This window comes from Mirounga angustirostris, unplaced genomic scaffold, assembly GCF_029215605.1.
Source record: "Mirounga angustirostris isolate CCGP_5_RB_7025 unplaced genomic scaffold, mMirAng1.0.hap1 SCAF_10, whole genome shotgun sequence".
Classification (NCBI taxonomy): Eukaryota; Metazoa; Chordata; class Mammalia; order Carnivora; family Phocidae; genus Mirounga; species Mirounga angustirostris.
In genome coordinates, this window is record NW_026991718.1 from 87,359,935 (window position 1) to 87,380,369 (window position 20,435).

At 37.5% G+C, this 20,435-nt stretch overlaps 1 protein-coding gene across 12 annotated transcripts in view; it reads right to left on the bottom strand.

The window, feature by feature from the left end:
* Positions 1–20,435, bottom strand: part of SEPTIN10 (septin 10) — a 123,660-nt gene that overhangs the window by 78,640 nt on the left and 24,585 nt on the right. For 10 of the 12 annotated variants that reach the window (XM_045885316.2, XM_064572703.1, XM_064572704.1 and 7 more), the window contains 3 exons: positions 15,458–15,578; positions 14,866–15,061; positions 8,624–8,810 (listed from right to left, as the gene is read on the bottom strand). In XM_045885316.2, coding sequence (XP_045741272.1) covers positions 8,624–8,810; positions 14,866–15,061; positions 15,458–15,578 — 504 coding nt within the window. The remainder of the gene's footprint in view (positions 1–8,623; positions 8,811–14,865; positions 15,062–15,457; positions 15,579–20,435) is intronic. The other 2 variants (XM_045885322.2, XM_064572710.1) reach the window with 1 other exon arrangement.

Sequence of the window (20,435 nt, forward strand, 5' to 3'; positions counted from 1 at the left end):
AGAAGATCTGGATCTCTACAAACAGAATATCGCAGGCAGTTGGTTTTGAGGCACGAAGCGGGGAGCCGTGATTCCACGGGCAGATATCGGAGGATAAACGGCAGCGGGAGGGTGCCTGGCCGTGGGGAATCCTACACGGCCGGTGAGTGACAGCCTCGCACGATGCAGAGAGGCACAGACTCCTAGACCAGTAGCAGCGGGGAAAGGACTTTAGGGCAGCCCCCGGGGTGGAAACCCGGAGTGTCGGGGTCGCGCCTGCAAACTGCAGATCCTGGGGCGGAAACCCAAAGTGGTGGGGTCACGCACCTGGGAAATGGGAGCAGCTGGCGGTTTTGGAAGCACAAAGGGCAGAGACATGCTCCGACCTGGAGGCAGGACTGAGAGTGCTGCAGAGGGGCACACAACCCAGGACGCTGCAGTTTATGGCAGCCCGGACAGAAACGGAGACGGTGTGGCCTGGAGAGCACACTGAAGAACAGACTGCGATCTCTCTGCTCTGAGGCAGAGGGTTGGAAACGGTCTCTTCTGCTCTGACTTGTGGAAGAGACACGGAAAGCCGCCAGGGAAAGGCGCCAGAGAACAAAAGCCCCAAAAACTGATTCCCGCTGAGCCCATCCCCCGCCACAGGGGCACAGAGCAACTCTGCCCAAACGGGGTTGCCTGAGTAACAGCGCAACAGGCCCCTCCCACAGAAGACAGGCTGGGAAAACAAGAGGCCAGCAACCCTAAGGTCCCAAGAAAACAGGTGCATCTTGCTTGGGTTCTGGTCAATAATTTGGACTCTATACATTCCCTCAAACACCCATCAACAGAATGACTAGGAGGAGGAGCCCCCAAAAAGAAAAGACTCAGAGATTATGACTTATGCTGCAGATTTACAAACGGATGCAGATATAACCAAGATGTCAGAGATGGAATTCAGGCTAGCAATTGTGAAGACAATGGCTAGAATGGAGAAATCAATTAATGGCAACATAGAGTCTCTAACGGCAGAAATAAAAGGTGAATGGGCAGAACTTAAAAATGCTATCAATGAGATCCAATCCAATCCAGATAATCTAACAGCTAGGGTAACTGAGGCAGAAGAGAGAATAAGCTACCTGGAAGACAATATAATAGATAAAAATGGAAAAGAGGAGGCCAGGGGAAAACAACTCAGAATCCATGAAAATAGAATCAGAGAAATAAGTGACACCATGAAGCGTTCCAATGTCAGAATAATTGGAATCCCAGAGGAAGTGGAGAGAGAGAGAGAGGACTAGAAGATGTATTTGAGCAAATCATAGCTGAGAACTTCCCTAATCTGGGGAATGAAACAAACATTCGAGTCCTAGAGGCAGAGAGGACCCCTCCTAAGATCAAGGAAAACAGGCCAACACCCTGGCATGTAATAGTAAAACCTGCAAATCTTAGAACCAAGGAAACCATCTTAAGGGCAGTTAGGGGGAAGAGATTCCTTATGTACAGAGGGAGGAACCTCAGAATAACGTCAGACCTATCCACAGAGACCTGGCAAGCCAGAAAGGCCTGGCAAGACATATTCAGGGTACTAAATAAGAACATGCAGCCAAGAATACTTTATCCGGCAAGGCTTTCATTTAGAATGGATGGAGAGATGCAGAACTTCCATGACCGGCAGAAACTGAAAGAATATGTGACCACTAAGCCGGCCCTGCAAGAAATATTAAGGGGGGGGTTCTATAAAAGGAGAAAGACCCCAAGAGTGATATACAACAGAAATCTACAGGGACAATCTATAAAAACAATGTCTTCACAGGCAACATGACAATGAATTCATATCTTTCAATAATCACTCTCAACGTGAATGGCCTAAATGCTCCCATAAAACGGCACAGCCTTGCAGATTGGATAAAAAGACAGGACCCATCCATATGCTGTCTACAAGAGACTCATTTTGAACCTAAAGATACATCCAGACTGAAAGTGAAGGGATGGAGATCCATCTTCCATGCCAGCGGACCTCAAAAGAAAGCTGGGGTAGCATTTCTTATACCAGACAAGTTAGATTTTAAACTAAAGTCTGTAATAAGAGACACAGAAGGACACTATATCATTCTTAAAGGGTCTATCCAACAAGAAGATCTAACAATTGTAAATATCTATGCCCCCAACATGGGAGCAGCCATCTACATAAGCCAACTGTTAACCAAAATAAAGAGTCATATTGAGAACAATACGTTAATTGTAGGAGACCTCAATACTCCACTCTCAGCAATGGACAGATCATCTAAGAAAATCAACAAGGAAACAAGAGCTTTGAATGATACATTGGCCCACATGGACCTCATAGATATTTACAGAACATTCCACACTAAAACAACACAATACTCATTCTTCTCGAGCGCCCATGGAACTTTCTACAGAATACACCATATACTGGGTCACAAATCAGGTCTCAACTGGTATCAAAAGATTGAGATTATTCCCTGCATATTCTTAGACCACAATGCTCTAAAACTGGAACTCAATCACAAGAAAAACTTTGGCAGAAATTCAAACACTTGGAAGCTAAAGACCACTCTGCTCAAGAATGTTTGGGTCAACCAGGAAATCAAAGAAGAACTTAAACAATTCATGGAAATCAATGAGAACGAAAACACATCGGTCCAAAACCTATGGGATACTGCAAAGGCAGTCCTAAGGGGGAAATACATAGCCATCCAAGCCTCATTCAAAAAAACAGAAAAATCCCAAATTCACCAACTAACTCTACACCTTAAAAAACTAGAGAAAAAGCAACAAACGATGCCTAAGCCACACATTAGAGGAGAAATAATTAAAATTAGAGCAGAAATCAATGAATTAGAAACCAGAAACACAGTAGATCAGATCAATGAAACTAGAAGTTGGTTCTTTGAAAGAATTAATAAGATCGATAAACCACTGGCCAGTCTTGTCCAAAAGAAAAGAGAAAGGACCCAAATTAATAAAATTATGAATGAAAGGGGAGAGATCACGACTAACACCAAGGAAATAGAAACAATTATTAGAAATTATTATCAACAACTATATGCCAATAAACTGAGCAATCTGGATGAAATAGAGGCCTTCCTGGAAACCTATAAGCTGCCAAGACTGAAACAGGAAGAAATTGACAACCTGAATAGGCCAATAACCAGTAACGAGACTGAAGCAGTGATCAAAAACCTCCCAAAAACAAGAGTCCAGGGCCTGATGGATTCCCTGGGGAATTCTACCAAACATTCAAAGAAGAAATAATACCTATTCTACTGAAGCTGTTTCAAAAAATAGAAACAGAAGGAAAACTTCCAAACTCATTCTATGAGGCCAGCATTACCTTAATCCCCAAACCAGGCAAAGACCCCATCAAAAAGGAGAATTTCAGACCGATATCCCTGATGAATATGGATTCCAAAATCTTCAACAAAATCCTAGCTAATAGGATCCAACAATACATTAAAAGGATCATCCACCATGACCAAGTGGGATTTATCCCCGGATGCAAGGGTGGTTCAACATTCGCAAATCAATCAATGTGATAGAACACATTAATAAGAGGAGGGAGAAGAACCATATGGGCTACTCAATTGATGCAGAAAAAGCACCTGACAAAATACAACATCCTTTCCTGATTAAAACTCTCCAGAGTATAGGGATAGAGGGAACATTCCTCAAGTTCATAAAATCCATCTATGAAAAACCCACAGCGATATCATCCTCAATGGGGAAAAGCTGAGAGCCTTTCCCTTAAGATCAGGAACACGTCAAGGATGCCCACTCTCACCACTGTTGTCCAACATAGTACTAGAAGTCCTAGCAACAGCAATCAGACAACAAAAAGAAATAAAAGGTATTCAAATTGGCAAAGAAGAGGTCAAACTCTCTCTTTTCGCAGATGACATGATACTTTATGTGGAAAACCCAAAACACTCCACCCCCAAATTACTAGAACTCATCCAGCAATTCAGTAATGTAGCAGGATACAAAATCAATGCACAGAAATCAGTTTCTTTCTTTTTTTTTTTTTTAAGATTTTATTTACTTATTTATGAGAGAGAGAGAGAGAGAGAGAAACAGCATGAGAGGGGAGAGGGTCAGAGGGAGAAGCAGGCTCCCCGCTGAGCCGGGAGTCTGATGTGGGACTCGATCCGAGGACTCCGGGATCATGACCTGAGCCGAAGGCAGTCGCTTAACCTACTGAGCCACCCAGGCGCCCACAGTTGCTTTCTTATACACTAACAACGCAACTGTAGAAAGAGAAATTAGAGAAACAATTCCATTTACAACAGCACCAAAAACCGTAAGATACCTCGGAATAAACCTAACCAAAGAGGTAAAGGATCTATACTCCAGGAACTACAAAACACTCATGAAAGAAATTGAAGAAGACACAAAAAGATGGAAAAATATTCCATGCTCATGGATCGGAAGAATAAACACTGTTAAAATGTCTATGCTACCCAGAGCAATCTATACCTTCAATGCCATCCCGATCAAAATTCCAATGACATTTTTCAAAGTGCTAGAACAAACAATCCTAAAATTTGTATGGAATCAAAGACCACAAATCGCCAAGGAAATGTTGAAAAAGAAAAACAAAGCTGGGGGCATCACGTTGCCCAATTTCAAGCTATATTACAAAGCTGTGATCACCAAGACAGCATGGTACTGGCACAAAAACAGATATATAGACCAATGGAACAGAATAGAGAACCCAGATATGGACCCTCAACTCTATGGTCAAATAATCTTTGACAAAGCAGGAAAAAACATGCAATGGAAAAAAGACAGTCTCTTCAATAAATCATGCTGGGAAAATTGGACAGCCACATGCAGAAGAATGAAACTCGACCATTCTCTAACACCATTCACAAAGATAAACTCAAAGTGAATGAAAAACCTCAATGTGAGACAGGAATCCATCAAAATCCTAGAGGAGAACATAGGCAGTAACCTCTTTGACATCACCCACAGCAACTTCTTTCAAGATACATCTCCAAAAGCTAGTGAAACAAAAGCAAAAATGAACTTTTGGGACTTCATCAAGATAAAAAGCTTCTGCACAGCAAAGGAAACAGTCAACAAAACAAAGAGGCAACCGACAGAATGAGAGAAGATATTTGCAAATGACACTACAGATAAAGGGCTGGTATCCAAGATCTATAAAGAACTTCTCAAACTCAACACCCAAAAAACAAATAATCAAGTCAAAAAGTGGGCAGAGGAGATGAACAGACACTTCTCTGAAGAAGACATACAAATGGCTAACAGACACATGAAAAAATGTTCATCATTAGCCATCAGGGAAATCCAAATCAAAACCACACTGAGATACCACCTTACACCAGTTAGAATGGCAAAAATGGACAGGGAAAGAAACAACAAATGTTGGAGAGGTTGTGGAGAAAGGGGAACCCTCTTACACTGTGGGTGGGAATGTAAGTTGGTACAGCCACTTTGGAAAATAGTGTGGAGGTTCCTGAAAAATTTAAAAATAGAGCTACCCTATGACCCAGCAATCGCACTCCTGGGTATTTACGCCAAAGACACAGATGTAGTGAAAAGAAGGGCCGTATGCACCTCAATGTTCATAGCAGCAATGTCCGCAATAGCCAAACTGTGGAAAGAGCCGAGACGCCCTTCAACAGATGCACGGATAAAGAAGATGTGGTGCATATATACAATGGAATATGACTCAGCCATCAGAAAAGATGAATACCCAACTTTTACATCAAGATGGATGGGACTGGAGGAGATTATGCTAAGTGAAATAAGTCAAGCAGAGAAAGTCAATTATCATATGGTTTCACTTATTTGTGGAACATAAGGAATAACATGGAGGACATTAGAAGGAAGGGAAAAATGGGGGGGGAATTGGAGGGAGAGATGAACCATGAGAGACTATGGACTCTGAGAATCAAACAGGGTTTTAGAGGGGAGGGGGAAAGGGGGATTGGTTAGCCCGGTGATGGGTATTAAGGAGGGCACGTACTGCATGGAGCCCTGGGTGTTATACGAAAACAATGGATCGTGGATCACCACATCAAAAACCAATGATGTATTGTATGGTGACTAACATAACATAATAAAATTTAAAAAAGAAAAAAGAAAGAAAGAAAGAAAATGAAAAAAAAAATAATCTAAGCACTAAATAATCAGGGTAATTGATCCCTCGGCAAAACTTTGAAGCAGGAGAGTTTCTTCTTCTGCCTCTTATTTTGGCAGATCCCCTCCCCAATGACTCCATCCAATCTGCACCCTGTGTGAGAGACTCCTACCTTGATGTTGAAGGAAGGAAATTTTATGAATACCAATTGAAAGTGTTCATGACATTCTCAGCCTTAAAGTCCTATCACTGGCCAGAGAGGAAAAAATGTGGGGTCATGAAGACTAACTTTGCAACATTAGTCCCACAAAAGACTGATGTCTCCGCAAATCTAGGGGTTTGTAGGTTTGTGGGTTTTTTTGGTTTTGGGGTTTTTTTGGTTATTTAGTTGGTTTTAGTGAAAAATTTCAAGCTAATTAGTATCAAGAGAGTGAAATATCAATGTAATTTTCAGAATGAAAAGTAAAAATCAATTCTATTCTTAAATTTCTTGCTCTTCTCCAATTTCACACTGACTTACTATGTATATTCGATTTATTAGTCTTTATAAGACTTTATAAGACTAATATTTATAATATGCTCCAGAGGAGATAAAGATTTTTTCATCTACCCATGAAAACTTAAAAGCTTTCATGCTAAATTAAAGTACATAAAAATTTGATGCCAAGTTCTTGGTTTCATTATATACTTAGACTGTCAATAAATTATACCAAGTTAATAACTTGTAATTGCTTCCACAATAAATAGCAAAACCACGCTGTAGTGTAAGTGTCTGACATTAAGCTTTTGATTGTCAAGGTACTCATTTCAAAGACATCCATGTCAAATAAACATAATGCCAGCCATATGACACAGCTACTAGCAAATGAATAAGGCACAAAGCCACCCCCACCCATAACATTCCCCTTTTAAAAAACCTGGGTGACCTGGATAACTGACCACTCAAGCATGCCCTAATCCCACTCTTATGCTTTAAATCTGCCGATAAAGAGTGAACTTATGAAACCCTAGACACCCAACCCTCAACCCTAATAAAGGCAGAGCCCAGGTTCACACTCGACCTCATTGTGTGGCCCTTCAGCATGCTATGTACCCTCCAGGACCTGTAAGTAATATAGACCTCGTTCTTCAAAGTTCCCTGATAGTATCTGCCTGAAGCGTATCCTAAGATTGTAGTAAGAGCCACAAGGGCTGGCCCAGACATGACACTGGCCCTGGGGAGGATGTCTTGTGGGGCTTGCTATGAATAATATAGTTGCGGGGAGTACCTCAGGCATTCCTAGCCAAGAATATCACTGTAATTAGGCTGGGAGTGTACATCACAGACTGAAAGCTACACTGAAAGCTATACATATGTTTATTTGTATATTGGGGGGAGGGAAAAAGATGTTTCACACTGATGGTAAGCTGTCACTGTTTGCATAAGGTAACTTTCATGTCAAGCAGTGGAGTATCCTGCTTTTAGGAACAAAAGACAAGCTATCAATTTAATTAACACTCACATCTGCCCCCTGATGTAGGTATTATTCTCCTTAATTTTTTATTTTAGATGTGAGGAAACTGAGGCTCAGGAGACTATAGAAACTTGCCAAAGAACACAAAGCTATTAAGTGACAGAGCCAGTATTTAAAACCAGCCTCCACTGACACCAAATTCTATGCTGTTTATACAGATTACATCATGTTGCTTCTGTCTAGCTAAGACAAACTCACACACGCTTGGTTTTATGTTGATTTTATGAGCTTCCATATAATCAGACTCAACTATGAGAATACGGATAAATGGTTATAACATCTGAGCAAATGAGGAGACTATCATGTAAGCTTCATCAAGTTTTTGCTAAAGCCAGAAGACTGTGCAACTAGCCAAAAGTCAATCAATCACAACTTCACTGGCAGCTTTATGCTTTCCATACTGATTTCTATATAGAAAGTAGTACTGGCCAGAATGCCCTTTTTCTTGAATCCTATCTCATAAAATCATTAGGCAGGATAATGAAAGCTGCATTTCTCACACCATCAGAGGTTATGGGAAAACTAGTTTTTTTAGTACAAGGTGGTCTTCAACCACCTTTTACACAGTTTAAAAAAAAAAAAAGGTAAGTTAATTTGTAGATATTATTTTTTTATAGCTCCCTGAATTTATATATCACTCCTTGGCTCAGAAATTCAAAAATAGGTTTTCTTGGTATGGTTCAAATTAAAACATAATTTATTATAACACATGATGAAACATTAGACCTTAATCTTTGTCAACAAACTTCTTCTCACCAGTGTCATAAAGTAAAATTAGTGTCAAATAAATTCTGCCATGCAATTTAATCACTAAATAAAGGACTAAAGTTTTGTTAATGTATTTTCTTTGCAGCTCATCTTCCAAACTGAATTTCTCTGGAAAATAACCTAAGATTAAAACTTATCAAATGTTTTAAAAATGCACAGAATAAAAATTAAAATACATATACATATTGTAAAGGTATTTAACAGTTCAAAATAATATTAAAGCATGATAAATCGAGTCATTTTCCAAGCCCACCTTGCTGTCAAGGCTCTTCATTGTTAAGAGATCCAGTGTCTTCAGAGAGTGACCTGTAGGGGAGATGAAGTAGAGGCACACATGGATGCGAGAATCGTGGTAGTTAAAGAGAGAGCGCTTGATCTTCAGCTCCTCTTGGAGATAGGCCTCAAACTGAGCATCTATGTAGTCAACTATCGGTTGGTAGCTGAAAAAATAAATATTAAAGTATTTAATACAATATATTCACTCTACCTTAGTAAGGTATTTATGTAATTCTAAGGTGTGAGATCTATATTTTTACCAATTAATAAACAGCTACTATCTTTGCTAAACAGAGAACTTTAGTAATAAAACAAATTTCACAGAATATGCATGCACAGACAGTACTTCAAAACCACCAGTATAACCTGTACTTTAAATTGCTTTATAGAAACTGAATGAAGGTACCTGGAGTCATTCTCACATTCATTCATACACTGCTCCCCTTTCTGATAAGGGTTCCCATACTTGTCAGACTGCTGAATGAGGCCAGGCACTTAACTATAACCAAACTGGACATATTACTCAACTGAGAAAAGGCATGAGTATTAATAAGTTAAAAAATATTTAAGTCAAATTCTATGACTCCTTGCTTCTTAAATCTGATTCATAAGGCATGAAGAACAGCCACAAAGTAAGGAGGAAAGGCGTACATCAAATGGAAAGTAACTAGTAATGCAGGCATGATTTTATCTTTGTTTAATTATAAACAAAGGAAAGGCACACACACTCTATGCTCTGCGTCCTTGCTTAGATCACTTCTCCTGGCATGCCATTTTCCCACTAGCTATTTCATTCTATTCATCTTTCAAGATGCAAATCATATCACACTGCATGTGCATGGGCATTCAACTTAGTTTGTGAATGTTCCACTTCATTCTGATATATTAAAAACTGTCTACACAATTCAACTTTCTACTCTTAACTGTTCTTATTAAGTAAATCTGGCTGTCCAAGTGAAAATAATAGCAAATAGTTCCTCTATCAAATTCCCTGGACACTTTTATAATTATCTTTGTAGCCCAAATGGAGCAGTACTTTGTGCAGCTGAGGTACTCAATATGTGTGCATAGAACTGAATTCTTCCATAAAGTTGCCTGATCCTTCTAGTCCTTAAGGATCATCACCTCTTTTAATGTCATGGAATACCTTATTCTTCCCATGCAGATGGTAAACAATGTGAGGACAGAGACAGTATCTTATACTTCTTTGTTCTCCATGACACCTGGCATGTACTTTGAACATTATCAGAGAGAGTATTAGGAACACGAGTATTCACTATCAGGAACACTATCCTTGGGAAACTTGTCTAAATGTGATCCAACATGATTCCCTCCCCAAAATAATAAAATAGTAAAACTTAATCTGTAAGTACATATTTAACATAAAAAAAATCCAAAGAAGCGTTTATTAATGACCTGAAAGAGATCAGTAACATGACCCATTTTATGACCTAATATCCATAAACGGTCCTCTACCTGACCGTGCTGCATTACACTTGTCATAAATGAAGACCAAAACATTTTCTGCTAAATAAATAGCATACCATTAGGAGTTCTTCCATAGTAATTTGCCCTAGGTTTCCATTTCTAATACACTGCATACTCAGTCTTCCAATGAAACAAAAGACAATGGCTTAAAATATAAAAACCACCTCCTTAAAAACCTCCAAGTATTCATAAAGTGATAAGGAATTAACCAGGTCAAAATTGAAGAGAGACAATGAGATACCACCTCACACCAGTCAGAATGGCTAGAATTAACAAGTCAGGAAATGACAGACAGATGTTGGTAAGGATGCAGAGAAAGGGGAACCCTCCTACGCTATTGGTGGGAATGCAAGCTGGTGCAGCCACTCTGGAAAACAGTATGGAGGTTCCTTAAAAAGTTGAAAATAGAGCTACCCTACAACCCAGCAATTGCACTACTGGGTATTTACCCCAAAGATACAAATGTAGTAATCCGAAGGGGTAGGTACACCTCAATGTTTATAGTAGCAATGTCTACAATAGCCAAACTATGAAAAGAGCCAAGATGTCCATCAAAAGATGAATGGATAAAGAAGATGTGGCATATATACACAATGGAATATTATGCAGCCATCAAAAAAAAAACCCCAAAATCTTGCCATTTGCAATGACATGGATGGAACTAGAGGGTATTATGCTAAGCAAAATAAGTCAATCAGAGAAAGACAAGTATCATATGATCTGACTGATAGGAGGAATCTGAGAAACAAGACAGAGGATCATAGGGGAAGGGAGGAAAAAATGAAACAAGATGAAACCAGAGAGGAAGACAAACCATAAGAGACTCTTAATCTCAGGAAACAAATTGAGGGTTGCTGGAGTGGTGGGGGGTGGGAGGGATGGGGTGGCTGGGTGATGGACACTGGGGAAGGTATGTGCTATGGTGAGTGCTGTGAATTATGTAAGACTGATGAATCACAGACCTGTACCTCTAAAACAAATAATACATTATATGTTAAAAAAAAAAAAAAAACATAGTAGTAAGGGAAATATGAAAGGGGGAAATCGAGGGGGGAGACAAACCATGAGAGACTATGGACTCTGAGAAACAAACTAAGGATTCTAGAGCAGAGGGGGTGGGGGGATGGGTTACCCTGGTGATGGGTATTAAAGAGGGCACGTTCTGCATGGAGCCCTGGGTGTTATACGTAAACAATGAATCATGGAACACTACATCAAAAACTAATGATGTAATGTATGGTGACTAACATAACATAAAATAAAATTTTTAAAAATTGAAGAGAGAGTGGAGCCTGAGAGAGGTGAGCAGAGGACTAGAGGAGGGGTCAGTAAATGGGCCAAGTCCAGATGATGCCTGTATCACACAGCTCTGTTCACGGGTGTATGTATTGCCTATGGCTGCTTTGTGCTACAATGGCTGAGTTGAGTAGTTTGGACAAAAAACATAAGTTCCGCAGTCTGAAATATTTACTATCTGGCACTTTACAGAAAGAGTTTACTAACCCCTGCACTAAAAGCATCAGTGCTAGTTTCGTCCTGAGGCTACTTGTCAATCTAGTTCTTGAGCTTCACTTCTGAAGGACTCACAGGACAAGAAGGAAAAAATCAAAGCCCAGGGCCCACACAGGTAGGAATCTATTAAGAAACTAAATTGAGATCCTAAAAGCCACACCTTCAGGGTAAGAATGAACTAGAAATTAACCTACAATTCCTCCCCTCTCCCCAAGTTTCTATAGGAAAGGTTGCCCTGGCACTAAATGAAGCAGGGAAAATAAAAGGGGAAAAAAAAGTCCTTGAGAACTTGAAGCCACAGGTCTGCTCTCACACATATCCGCAGCCCAGGTTCACAATGCCTCTTTGATGCTGAGAACCCTGAGCCATGAAATGAGTGTAAGGATCCTCGGAGTATTAAAGCCAACAGGGGCCTAACATAAGCATATCCAAATCTGTTCAAAGGAAGACAACTTCATCTTAGACCTCAAAGTATCTCTGCAAAAACTTTTCCAAAGACCATGAGAACTATATTAAAAAAATAACCAAGCATGTAAGAAAAAAAGCACAATGAATGAGAACCAAAGGAAAAAAACAAACATCAGTAAGTAATGCATAAGGCTGAGAATCAATGAGAAATTAGAGCAAATTAGATCAAAACCCAAAGACAGGTAATTATAGGTGTAAGAGCAGAAATAAGTTGGAAAAAAAACAATATAAAATTGAGAGGACAAATAGTAAAGCCAAATTTTGAAAAAAAACAGACCAACACAGCTTTGTTGAGACTGATCAAAGGAAAACGAGCACAAATAACCAGAATCAGAAAAGGAAATGCAGATATCATCACAGATGATGTAAACAATAAAAAGATACTAGGAATATATTATCAAATATTTTAAGTAAATATCTTTGAAAATTGGATGAAATGGACAGATTCTTGGAACACTGTAGTATTCCAACTGTCTCTAGAAACTACTCTAAATTGGCCTATAATCATTAAAGAACATTAGTTAGTAATTAAAAACCTCAGAAAACTCCAGACTGAGATGGTTTTATTAGTGAGTTCCACCAATCACTTCAGGGAAAAATAACTCTAATTTTATGCATAATATAAAAAGAATGATATTCAAGATTGAAGGCTAATTTACCAATGAAAAATCAGTTACTAAAATTCATCTTATTAAAGATTAAAGAAGAAAATGTACAAAACTCTACTAGTAATACAATGGAACTTCCTCATTCCAACTTAAAAAAAAAAGCAAGCAAGCATAATAAATGGTAAAAATAAAGCTTTCCTTTTGCATCACGACATGGCAAAGATACCCACTAATACCACTGACTATCCAACATAATACTCTAAGTCCTACCCAGTGCAGTCAGGTTTTAAAAATGGAAGAAAGAAAAATTAAAACTGTCTTCAGCCATAATGAAGTAACCGGGACTGGATTTACTCTCCCACTATGAACAACTAGAAACTTGGATAAAATACACGAAAAAGGCTTTCAGACATTGGACAACACGCAGTATAAAACTGTGTTCACTGAGAAGGGAAATAAGTGAGGAAAGCTTTATGATTCTCCCAGCTTACTGCCTGAAGACAAGTTTCCAGGGCACAGCACAAAAGAGCACAGAGCCTGGCGGACTCACCAAGTTGAGGAGACAGAAACAGGAGTTCAAGGAGGCCAAGGCAACTAGAATTTGTAGGCAAGAACACTGAATAGAAGGCAGCTGCACCAACAGAAGTACTAATGATCTAGACAGACAGCGTTTCCCTCCAGTCTGTGGTGAAGCACTAATCTGCATTTACATGTGAGGAAAGAACCCAAGACTATGGATATTTCCTATGTTATAATCATGGTGGTAGTTACAAAACTATGTATCTGTCAAAATTAACTGAATTGTACACTTAAAAAAAAAAGTGCATTTTATTCTGTGTAAATTATACATCAATAAAACTTATTTATTTTTTTACAAGATTTTATTTATTTATTTGACAGAGAGAGACACAGCGAAAGAGGGAATACAAGCAGGGGGAGTGGGAGAGGGAGAAGCAGGCTTCCCACCGAGCAGGGAGCCCAATGCAGGGCTTGATCCCAGGACCCTGGGATCATGATCTGAGCCGAAGGCAGACGCTTAATGACTGAGCCATCCAGGCGCCCCAATAAAACTTATTTTAAAAGAAACAAAAGAACTGAAAAAAATATATAAATGTCATTATTCATAGATTACACTATTATACATACATAGAAAATCTACACAAATTTAGAGATGAATTGCTGGAATTAATCAGAGAATTTACAAAAGTCACTGTATGCAAAATCAATTCTATTTCTATACACCAAATAGAAAATGAAGTATTTCTAAAAGATATCATCTATGAGAGCATCAAATACACCAAATATCTAATAATAAATTTAAGTAAAGCTGTATAAGATCACTACATTGAAAACTATAAGGAAATTATGAAGATTTAAAGCAACATGTCACAGGCCTTTGACTCTACCACTAATCTGCTTCTTCGAAAGTCCACATAAATGTGCTGAAAGGCCAACGTTAAGTCACATAAAGGGAATCAATTATGCAAACTATTTCCCCTCTAAAGCAAACTTTAGGAAATTAAAAAATTACCTCTAACAATGAAAATATATGAATTTCAATAAGGAAAAAGAAGTTATTGCTTAACCCCAAACTATTTCCCTGTTTCATATTTTAAATTTCATACAGTCTATAATCATTCTTTGTAATACCATAGGAGAAAGAATGACATAATATAAAATATAAGTAACAATTTCACTATCAAACTTTTCCTGTAATGCTTAATAATGGACCTGGCTGATTTGCTCAGAATTTCACACACAGAAAAATTCATGCACCATGGATTTGGCCATTATGTATTTGCCATTGTATCTCTTACTTTTTTCCCCTCAACAAAGTAAGTCCTGCCTCAAAATTAGAACAAATCACTTATTATACACCAAACTGGCATGTGAGGAAATAATTAAAACAATTTCTGTCAAAGTACACATTTCAATAATGTGAGTCAAATTATGCTAAAAAAAATTTAAGACAACTGGATAGAAAAATGTCAATTTGTTAAGAATAAAATACTGCTGATTTATTTAAAAAAAGTTAAAGTCTGGGAAGAAAAGGTATGAATTTCCAGAGTAGAAAACCAAATCATGGCTTATGGGACAAGACAACTGTCTTGAAATAAAACAATTACAATAAGAAAACATGTACCTCTCTTCTTTGTTTATTTGGTCACCAAATCCTACTGTATTCACAATGGTCAATTTCAATCGAACATTACTTTCATGGAGTTCATATGTCTGGGCTTTAAGTCTAACATGTGGGTAAAAATGTGAGGATCCATGGTCTTCAAAATTAGTGTTAAACAATGTGTCAATCAGCGTTGATTTTCCAATTCCAGTCTCCCCTGAAAGAAACAAAGGTACATCTTCACAGGTGCAGAGGACAAATGAGAAAAAACTAGAACTCTTAGACTGGTTTCAAGGATCCCAAATATCTCAAACATTCCAAATGCCGAGTTGTCTATGAAAGATATACAAGTTAAGGCTGATCCACTGAGTCATTAGCAGAACATAAAAGTGAGTATGTATGCTAAGTTACTCAGAACTCTGAAGAAAGCACTGAAATGTTTAAAGAACAAAAAAGTTTAAAGCAGTACAGCTAAGAAAAACAAAACTCACAGAATTTAAGTAACTGAAAAAAATCTGCAATCATGATCTCAAATTAATAACATGAGCATCATACTGCTTCCAGGAGTGAAGAGAACACAAGGAATAATTTAGAGGAAGAGTTTGGCACTTACCCACACAGAGAATATTAAAACAGAAGCCTTGCTGAATGGATCTATTGACCAGCTGATCAGGCAAACTCTCAAAACCAACATGGCCAGACATAGTTAAAGAACGAATATTTTCTTTTTTTTGCTAAAGGAAAACAAAGACAATGGCAATAATTTAAAACAATTAATTAAAATTGTTTTAAATTAAATTAAAATTTTTAATTAAAATTAAAAACAAAAAACTTACTAAAATAGGATGTAGGCACATTTGAAAGGATAAATATACTTTACCAAAGAAACTAAAGATTTTATGATCATTAGACCTTCACCAAGATACAACTATATTAAGTAAATTTGTGAGAAACCTGTTTCCAGACCCTGAAAACACATACACATTTCTTATTCTCTTCATTCAAATACTTGATTTCCAAAAATTAGGAAAATACTCATGTAAACTATGGCAGTCATTCACGAAATGGAATGTTTAAAGTTATTACAGATGTTTATGATAAGTATTTAGTAACTTAAATTTTACATTAAAATGTCACATGAAAAAAGTACAATACAAAATTACAGTTTCAGCTCCCAGTAATGGCAGAGTAACTTATGTCAGCTGCTAATAACAATTATAATCTATTCTTCCAAGTCAATGGAGTGCAACCAAAGGCCAACAGACACTGGAGGTCTCTTGGGAGTAGGAACCATGTAAAGTGAGATGCACATTTTCTAGGTCTTTCTGAGGGCATACCCCAGTCACTGCTGCTCAAAGACAGACCTCAGGATGGAAGTGGTAGTCTTACTGGGTTGAGAAGTTGAAAATAAGGGCAGGTAGATCAGCTGAAAATTGAAGAAGAAAATTACAGAAAGGAGGGAGTCCAAAATCTGCAAGTGCACTCCCCTCAAATCTCTGGCTGACTGCTGAACTGCACAAGAAGAGGGGGAACACAAAGAGCCTAGCAAGGGGGAAATGGAAATTGGAAGGAACTATGTAGAGTTTTCAAGAATGCCATCCTGGGAAGCTTGAATTTTAACTCTGTAAGTTAAAGGGGCTTAATAAACATTTCAGGCTTTCCACCAAAAACCTTTATGGACATTTTAGGAGTAAGGATCACATCCCAGGAATCAGAAATGTTCCCTAGCACACAAATGAAATAGACCTGCCCTAACAAAGTGTATAACCAAGGCTCAACATGAACAATGCAAGAAGCTGGTAATTTACTGCCTGCTAGAACCAAGGTCAACACTCTTCAGAAGAAGAAACCAGAATCCAGCACTGCTATGATGTATCATCCACAACATCTACTATACAATAAAAAATTACTACAGAAGAAGAAGCAGAAAAATGTGATTCACGGTCAGGGGAAAAAGTCAACAGAAAAAGATCCACAAATTAACCAGATATTGAATCAGCTGATAAGAACTTTAAAATAACTATGATAAATATGCTGAAGAAGAAAAAATATCCTCTTTTTCTACAGAAAAAGGAGATAGGTATAATATGTGGCGAATTAGAAGTGAGATATGAAAGCTCTCAACAACAAAAGGCAACAAATGGAATTCCTAGAAGGAAAAATGCAACATCTGAAATAAAAAACATATTGAACAGAATTAACAGCAGATCAAACAATGAAAGGAAAGACTTGTTCAATAGTTATATCCAAGTTAAAGATCTTTATCAATCCAAGCCAATCTCTTATAGAAAAGATAAAACTAATAGAGTCCAAAAAAACTGTGGGACAATATCAAATGGTCTTACATTACCTGTAACTGGAATGCCATATAGAAAAGATGGGGAGAGACTGGGGGAGGGAAGGAAATATCCAAGTGATAGTGACCAAAAATTTTCCAATTTTCTAAACATGAACTAAGAGATCCAAGAATTTTAGCAAACTACAAACAGGAAAAATCCAGAGCAACCCACAACTAGGCACATTAGAACAAAATGTTTCAAAACACAGATAAAGAAAAACTTTATGAGCAACCAAATGTGGGGAGACATACTACACACTAGTGAAACATATAAAATGACTACGGGTTTCTCATAAACAACAACGCAAAGCGTAAGACAACAGAACATCAATAAAATGCAAAAGAAAAAAAATGACAACCTAGAATTCTATATCCAATGAAAATATCGTTCATAAATGAAAGCCAAAGAAAGACATCTTCAGACAAAAAAAAAAAAACAAAACTGACATAATTCACTAAGAGCAGACCTATACTATAAGAAATGTTAAAAGTTATTCAAGAGAAAGGGAAATGACATCATATCTACAAAAAGAAATAAAAATTGCCAGAAAGGTAGAAATGTGGGTAATTGTAAGAGAATTTTTTTGTTAGTTTTAATTTCTTGAAAATATGATTGTTTAAAGCAATAACAACAATGTATTGCAGAATTTGTAATCACAGAGAAGCAGAATGTATGACAGTGACAGCACAACACATGGGAAAGGAAATGAAGAGCTACTGTTGTAAGGTTTCTATACTATACATGAAGTATTATAATACTGTTTGAAAATATGTGTGATAAATTAAAGCCTACACCAATTACTATTTTAAGAAAATAAAAGACCAAAGAGATATAGCCAATAAGTCAATAGTTAAGGTGAAATGCAATCATAAAAATATTAATCTAAAAGGCATAGAAAAAAGAAAAATGAAAGAACAAATGGGACAAAGAAAATAGCAGCAAACAGGCAGACTTAAACCTAGCCAAATCTATAATTAAATTAAATGTAAATGGTCTAAACCAGTGATATCCAACAGAACTTCCTATGATGGTAGAAGTGTTCTACATCTGAGCTGTGCAACAGGAACCCACTAGCCAGCCACATTCAGATACTGAGGACTTCAAATGTGACTAATCCAACTGAGGAACTGATTTTTAAATTTTATTTAACTGATTTAAATTTAAATAGCCTCATGTGGCTAGTGGCTACCATTCTGGACAATGAATGTCTAAACATTTCAGTTAAAAGAAGGAAATCGTCAGACTGGATAAAAGAGCAAGACTCATCTCTATGCTATCAATATAGTAACTGACAATCTGGTTCTAAAATCTGTATGGAAATGTAGGTGATTAAGAACAACTACAACAATTATGCAAAAGAACAAAGTTGAAGGACTTACACTACCCAATGGTAAAGCTACAATCGCCAGGAAGTGTGGTACTGTGACAATCAAATTACCTATATTTGTCTGCTTCATCAAAATTAAAAACTTGTGATCATCAAGGAATATGTAAAACAGATTAAAAGAAAATATTATATGTTTGACATATATACATGACAAAGCACTTATATTCAGAATACATGAAGAATTCAAATGATTTAGTAATAACAATCCAGTTTTTAAAAAAATGGGTAAAGACTCAAATAGAACTTCACAAAGAAGATAACAAAATAGCCAGTGAGCAAATGAGAGAGTACTCAACAGTACTGGTTATTAGGGAAATGTGAATTAAAACTACAGTAAGATGGGTGCCTGGGTGGCTCAGTCAGTTAAGCGTCTGCCTTCAGCTCGGGTCATGATCCCAGGGTCCTGGGATCGAGCCCCACATTGGGCTCCCTGCTCAATGGGGAGTCTGCTTCTCCCTCTGCCCCCACCATGCTCTCACCCATTCTCTCTCTCTGTTTCTCAAAAATAAATAAAATCTTAAAAAAAAAAAAACTACAGTAAGATATCACTGAACACCCACCAAAATGGCTAAAATTTAAAAATTTAAAAGGCTGATACATTTGCTGGTGTGAAAGCAAAATGCTTTGGAAAGCCACTTTGGATAACAGGTGGGCAGTTTCTTATAAAGTTAAATACACATTATTATACAACCAAAAAACTCTACCTGTAGATACCCAAGATAAATAAAAATACACATGAATGTTCTTGGCAGCTTTAGTCCAAATAGTTAAAAACCAGAAACAACCCAAATATCCAACAATTGGTGAATGGAGAAATAAAATGTAGTATATCCATACAATGGAATACTAAACTACTGATATATGCCACAATATGGGTAAGTCTCAAAAACTAAGTGATGTATTTACTGTGATTTGACTAAAAAAATAAAAGTATATTTTTTCATATATTCTCATATATATGAATATGGATAAAAATCTTTCAAAGGGTAGTGACAGACTATTGAGAGTGGTTATACTGGGAAATGGACTTGGAGGGAGTGGTCTGGGAGGTAGAGGAGATTCACTTTTTACTATATATGGTGGGTAAAATCCTAACATGGACCCCAAGATTGATGGTCCCTCGTGTACCCACACTTTCTATTTTTTTTGATCAAACACTAATCTAGGTGCTACTATGAAGGGATTGTGTAGATGTAATTAAGGTCACAAATCAGTTAACCTGAGAAAGGGAGATTATCCTGGGTGGGCCTGACCTAATCAGGTGAGCCCTTAAAAAGGACTGGGAGCTTCCAGGTGAAAGAGATTTGAAATCTGAAAGGGATTTGACATTTGGGTTCTCCCCTCTTGTATGGATGACAGAGAGCTATAGCGCAAGGACATAAGAATGTTCTCTAGGAGCTGATAGCAACCAGCCATCAAGAAACTGAATCCTGCCAACAGCCTGAAAGAATTTGGAAGAGGAGCCTCAGATAAGAACCTAGCCAGCCAAGATCCTGAGTGAGACCCTGAGCAGAGAAGCCAGCTGTGCTGGCCTGACTTTCTAACCTACAAAACAATAAGCCAATAAATAGGTGTTATTTTAAGAAGCTAAATTCTGTCAATTTGTTACAGGGCAATAGAAAACTAGTACACTATATTCTTCTCTTTTCTACCTTTTGAATACCTTTTAGTCATGTAAGTATGTTGTCTTTATTATTAAGAGAGAAGAAACACCATGCTTCCCAGTCATGAAAGTATTCAAGAAGATTAGAGTAATACTTGTTAGTTTTTATCTGATAAGCACATGCTTATCAGATAAAAGTCGAACTAAATGATCTATAGAATCCCTTCTAGTTCTAAAGCTATAAGATTTTAGGGTCATGTTA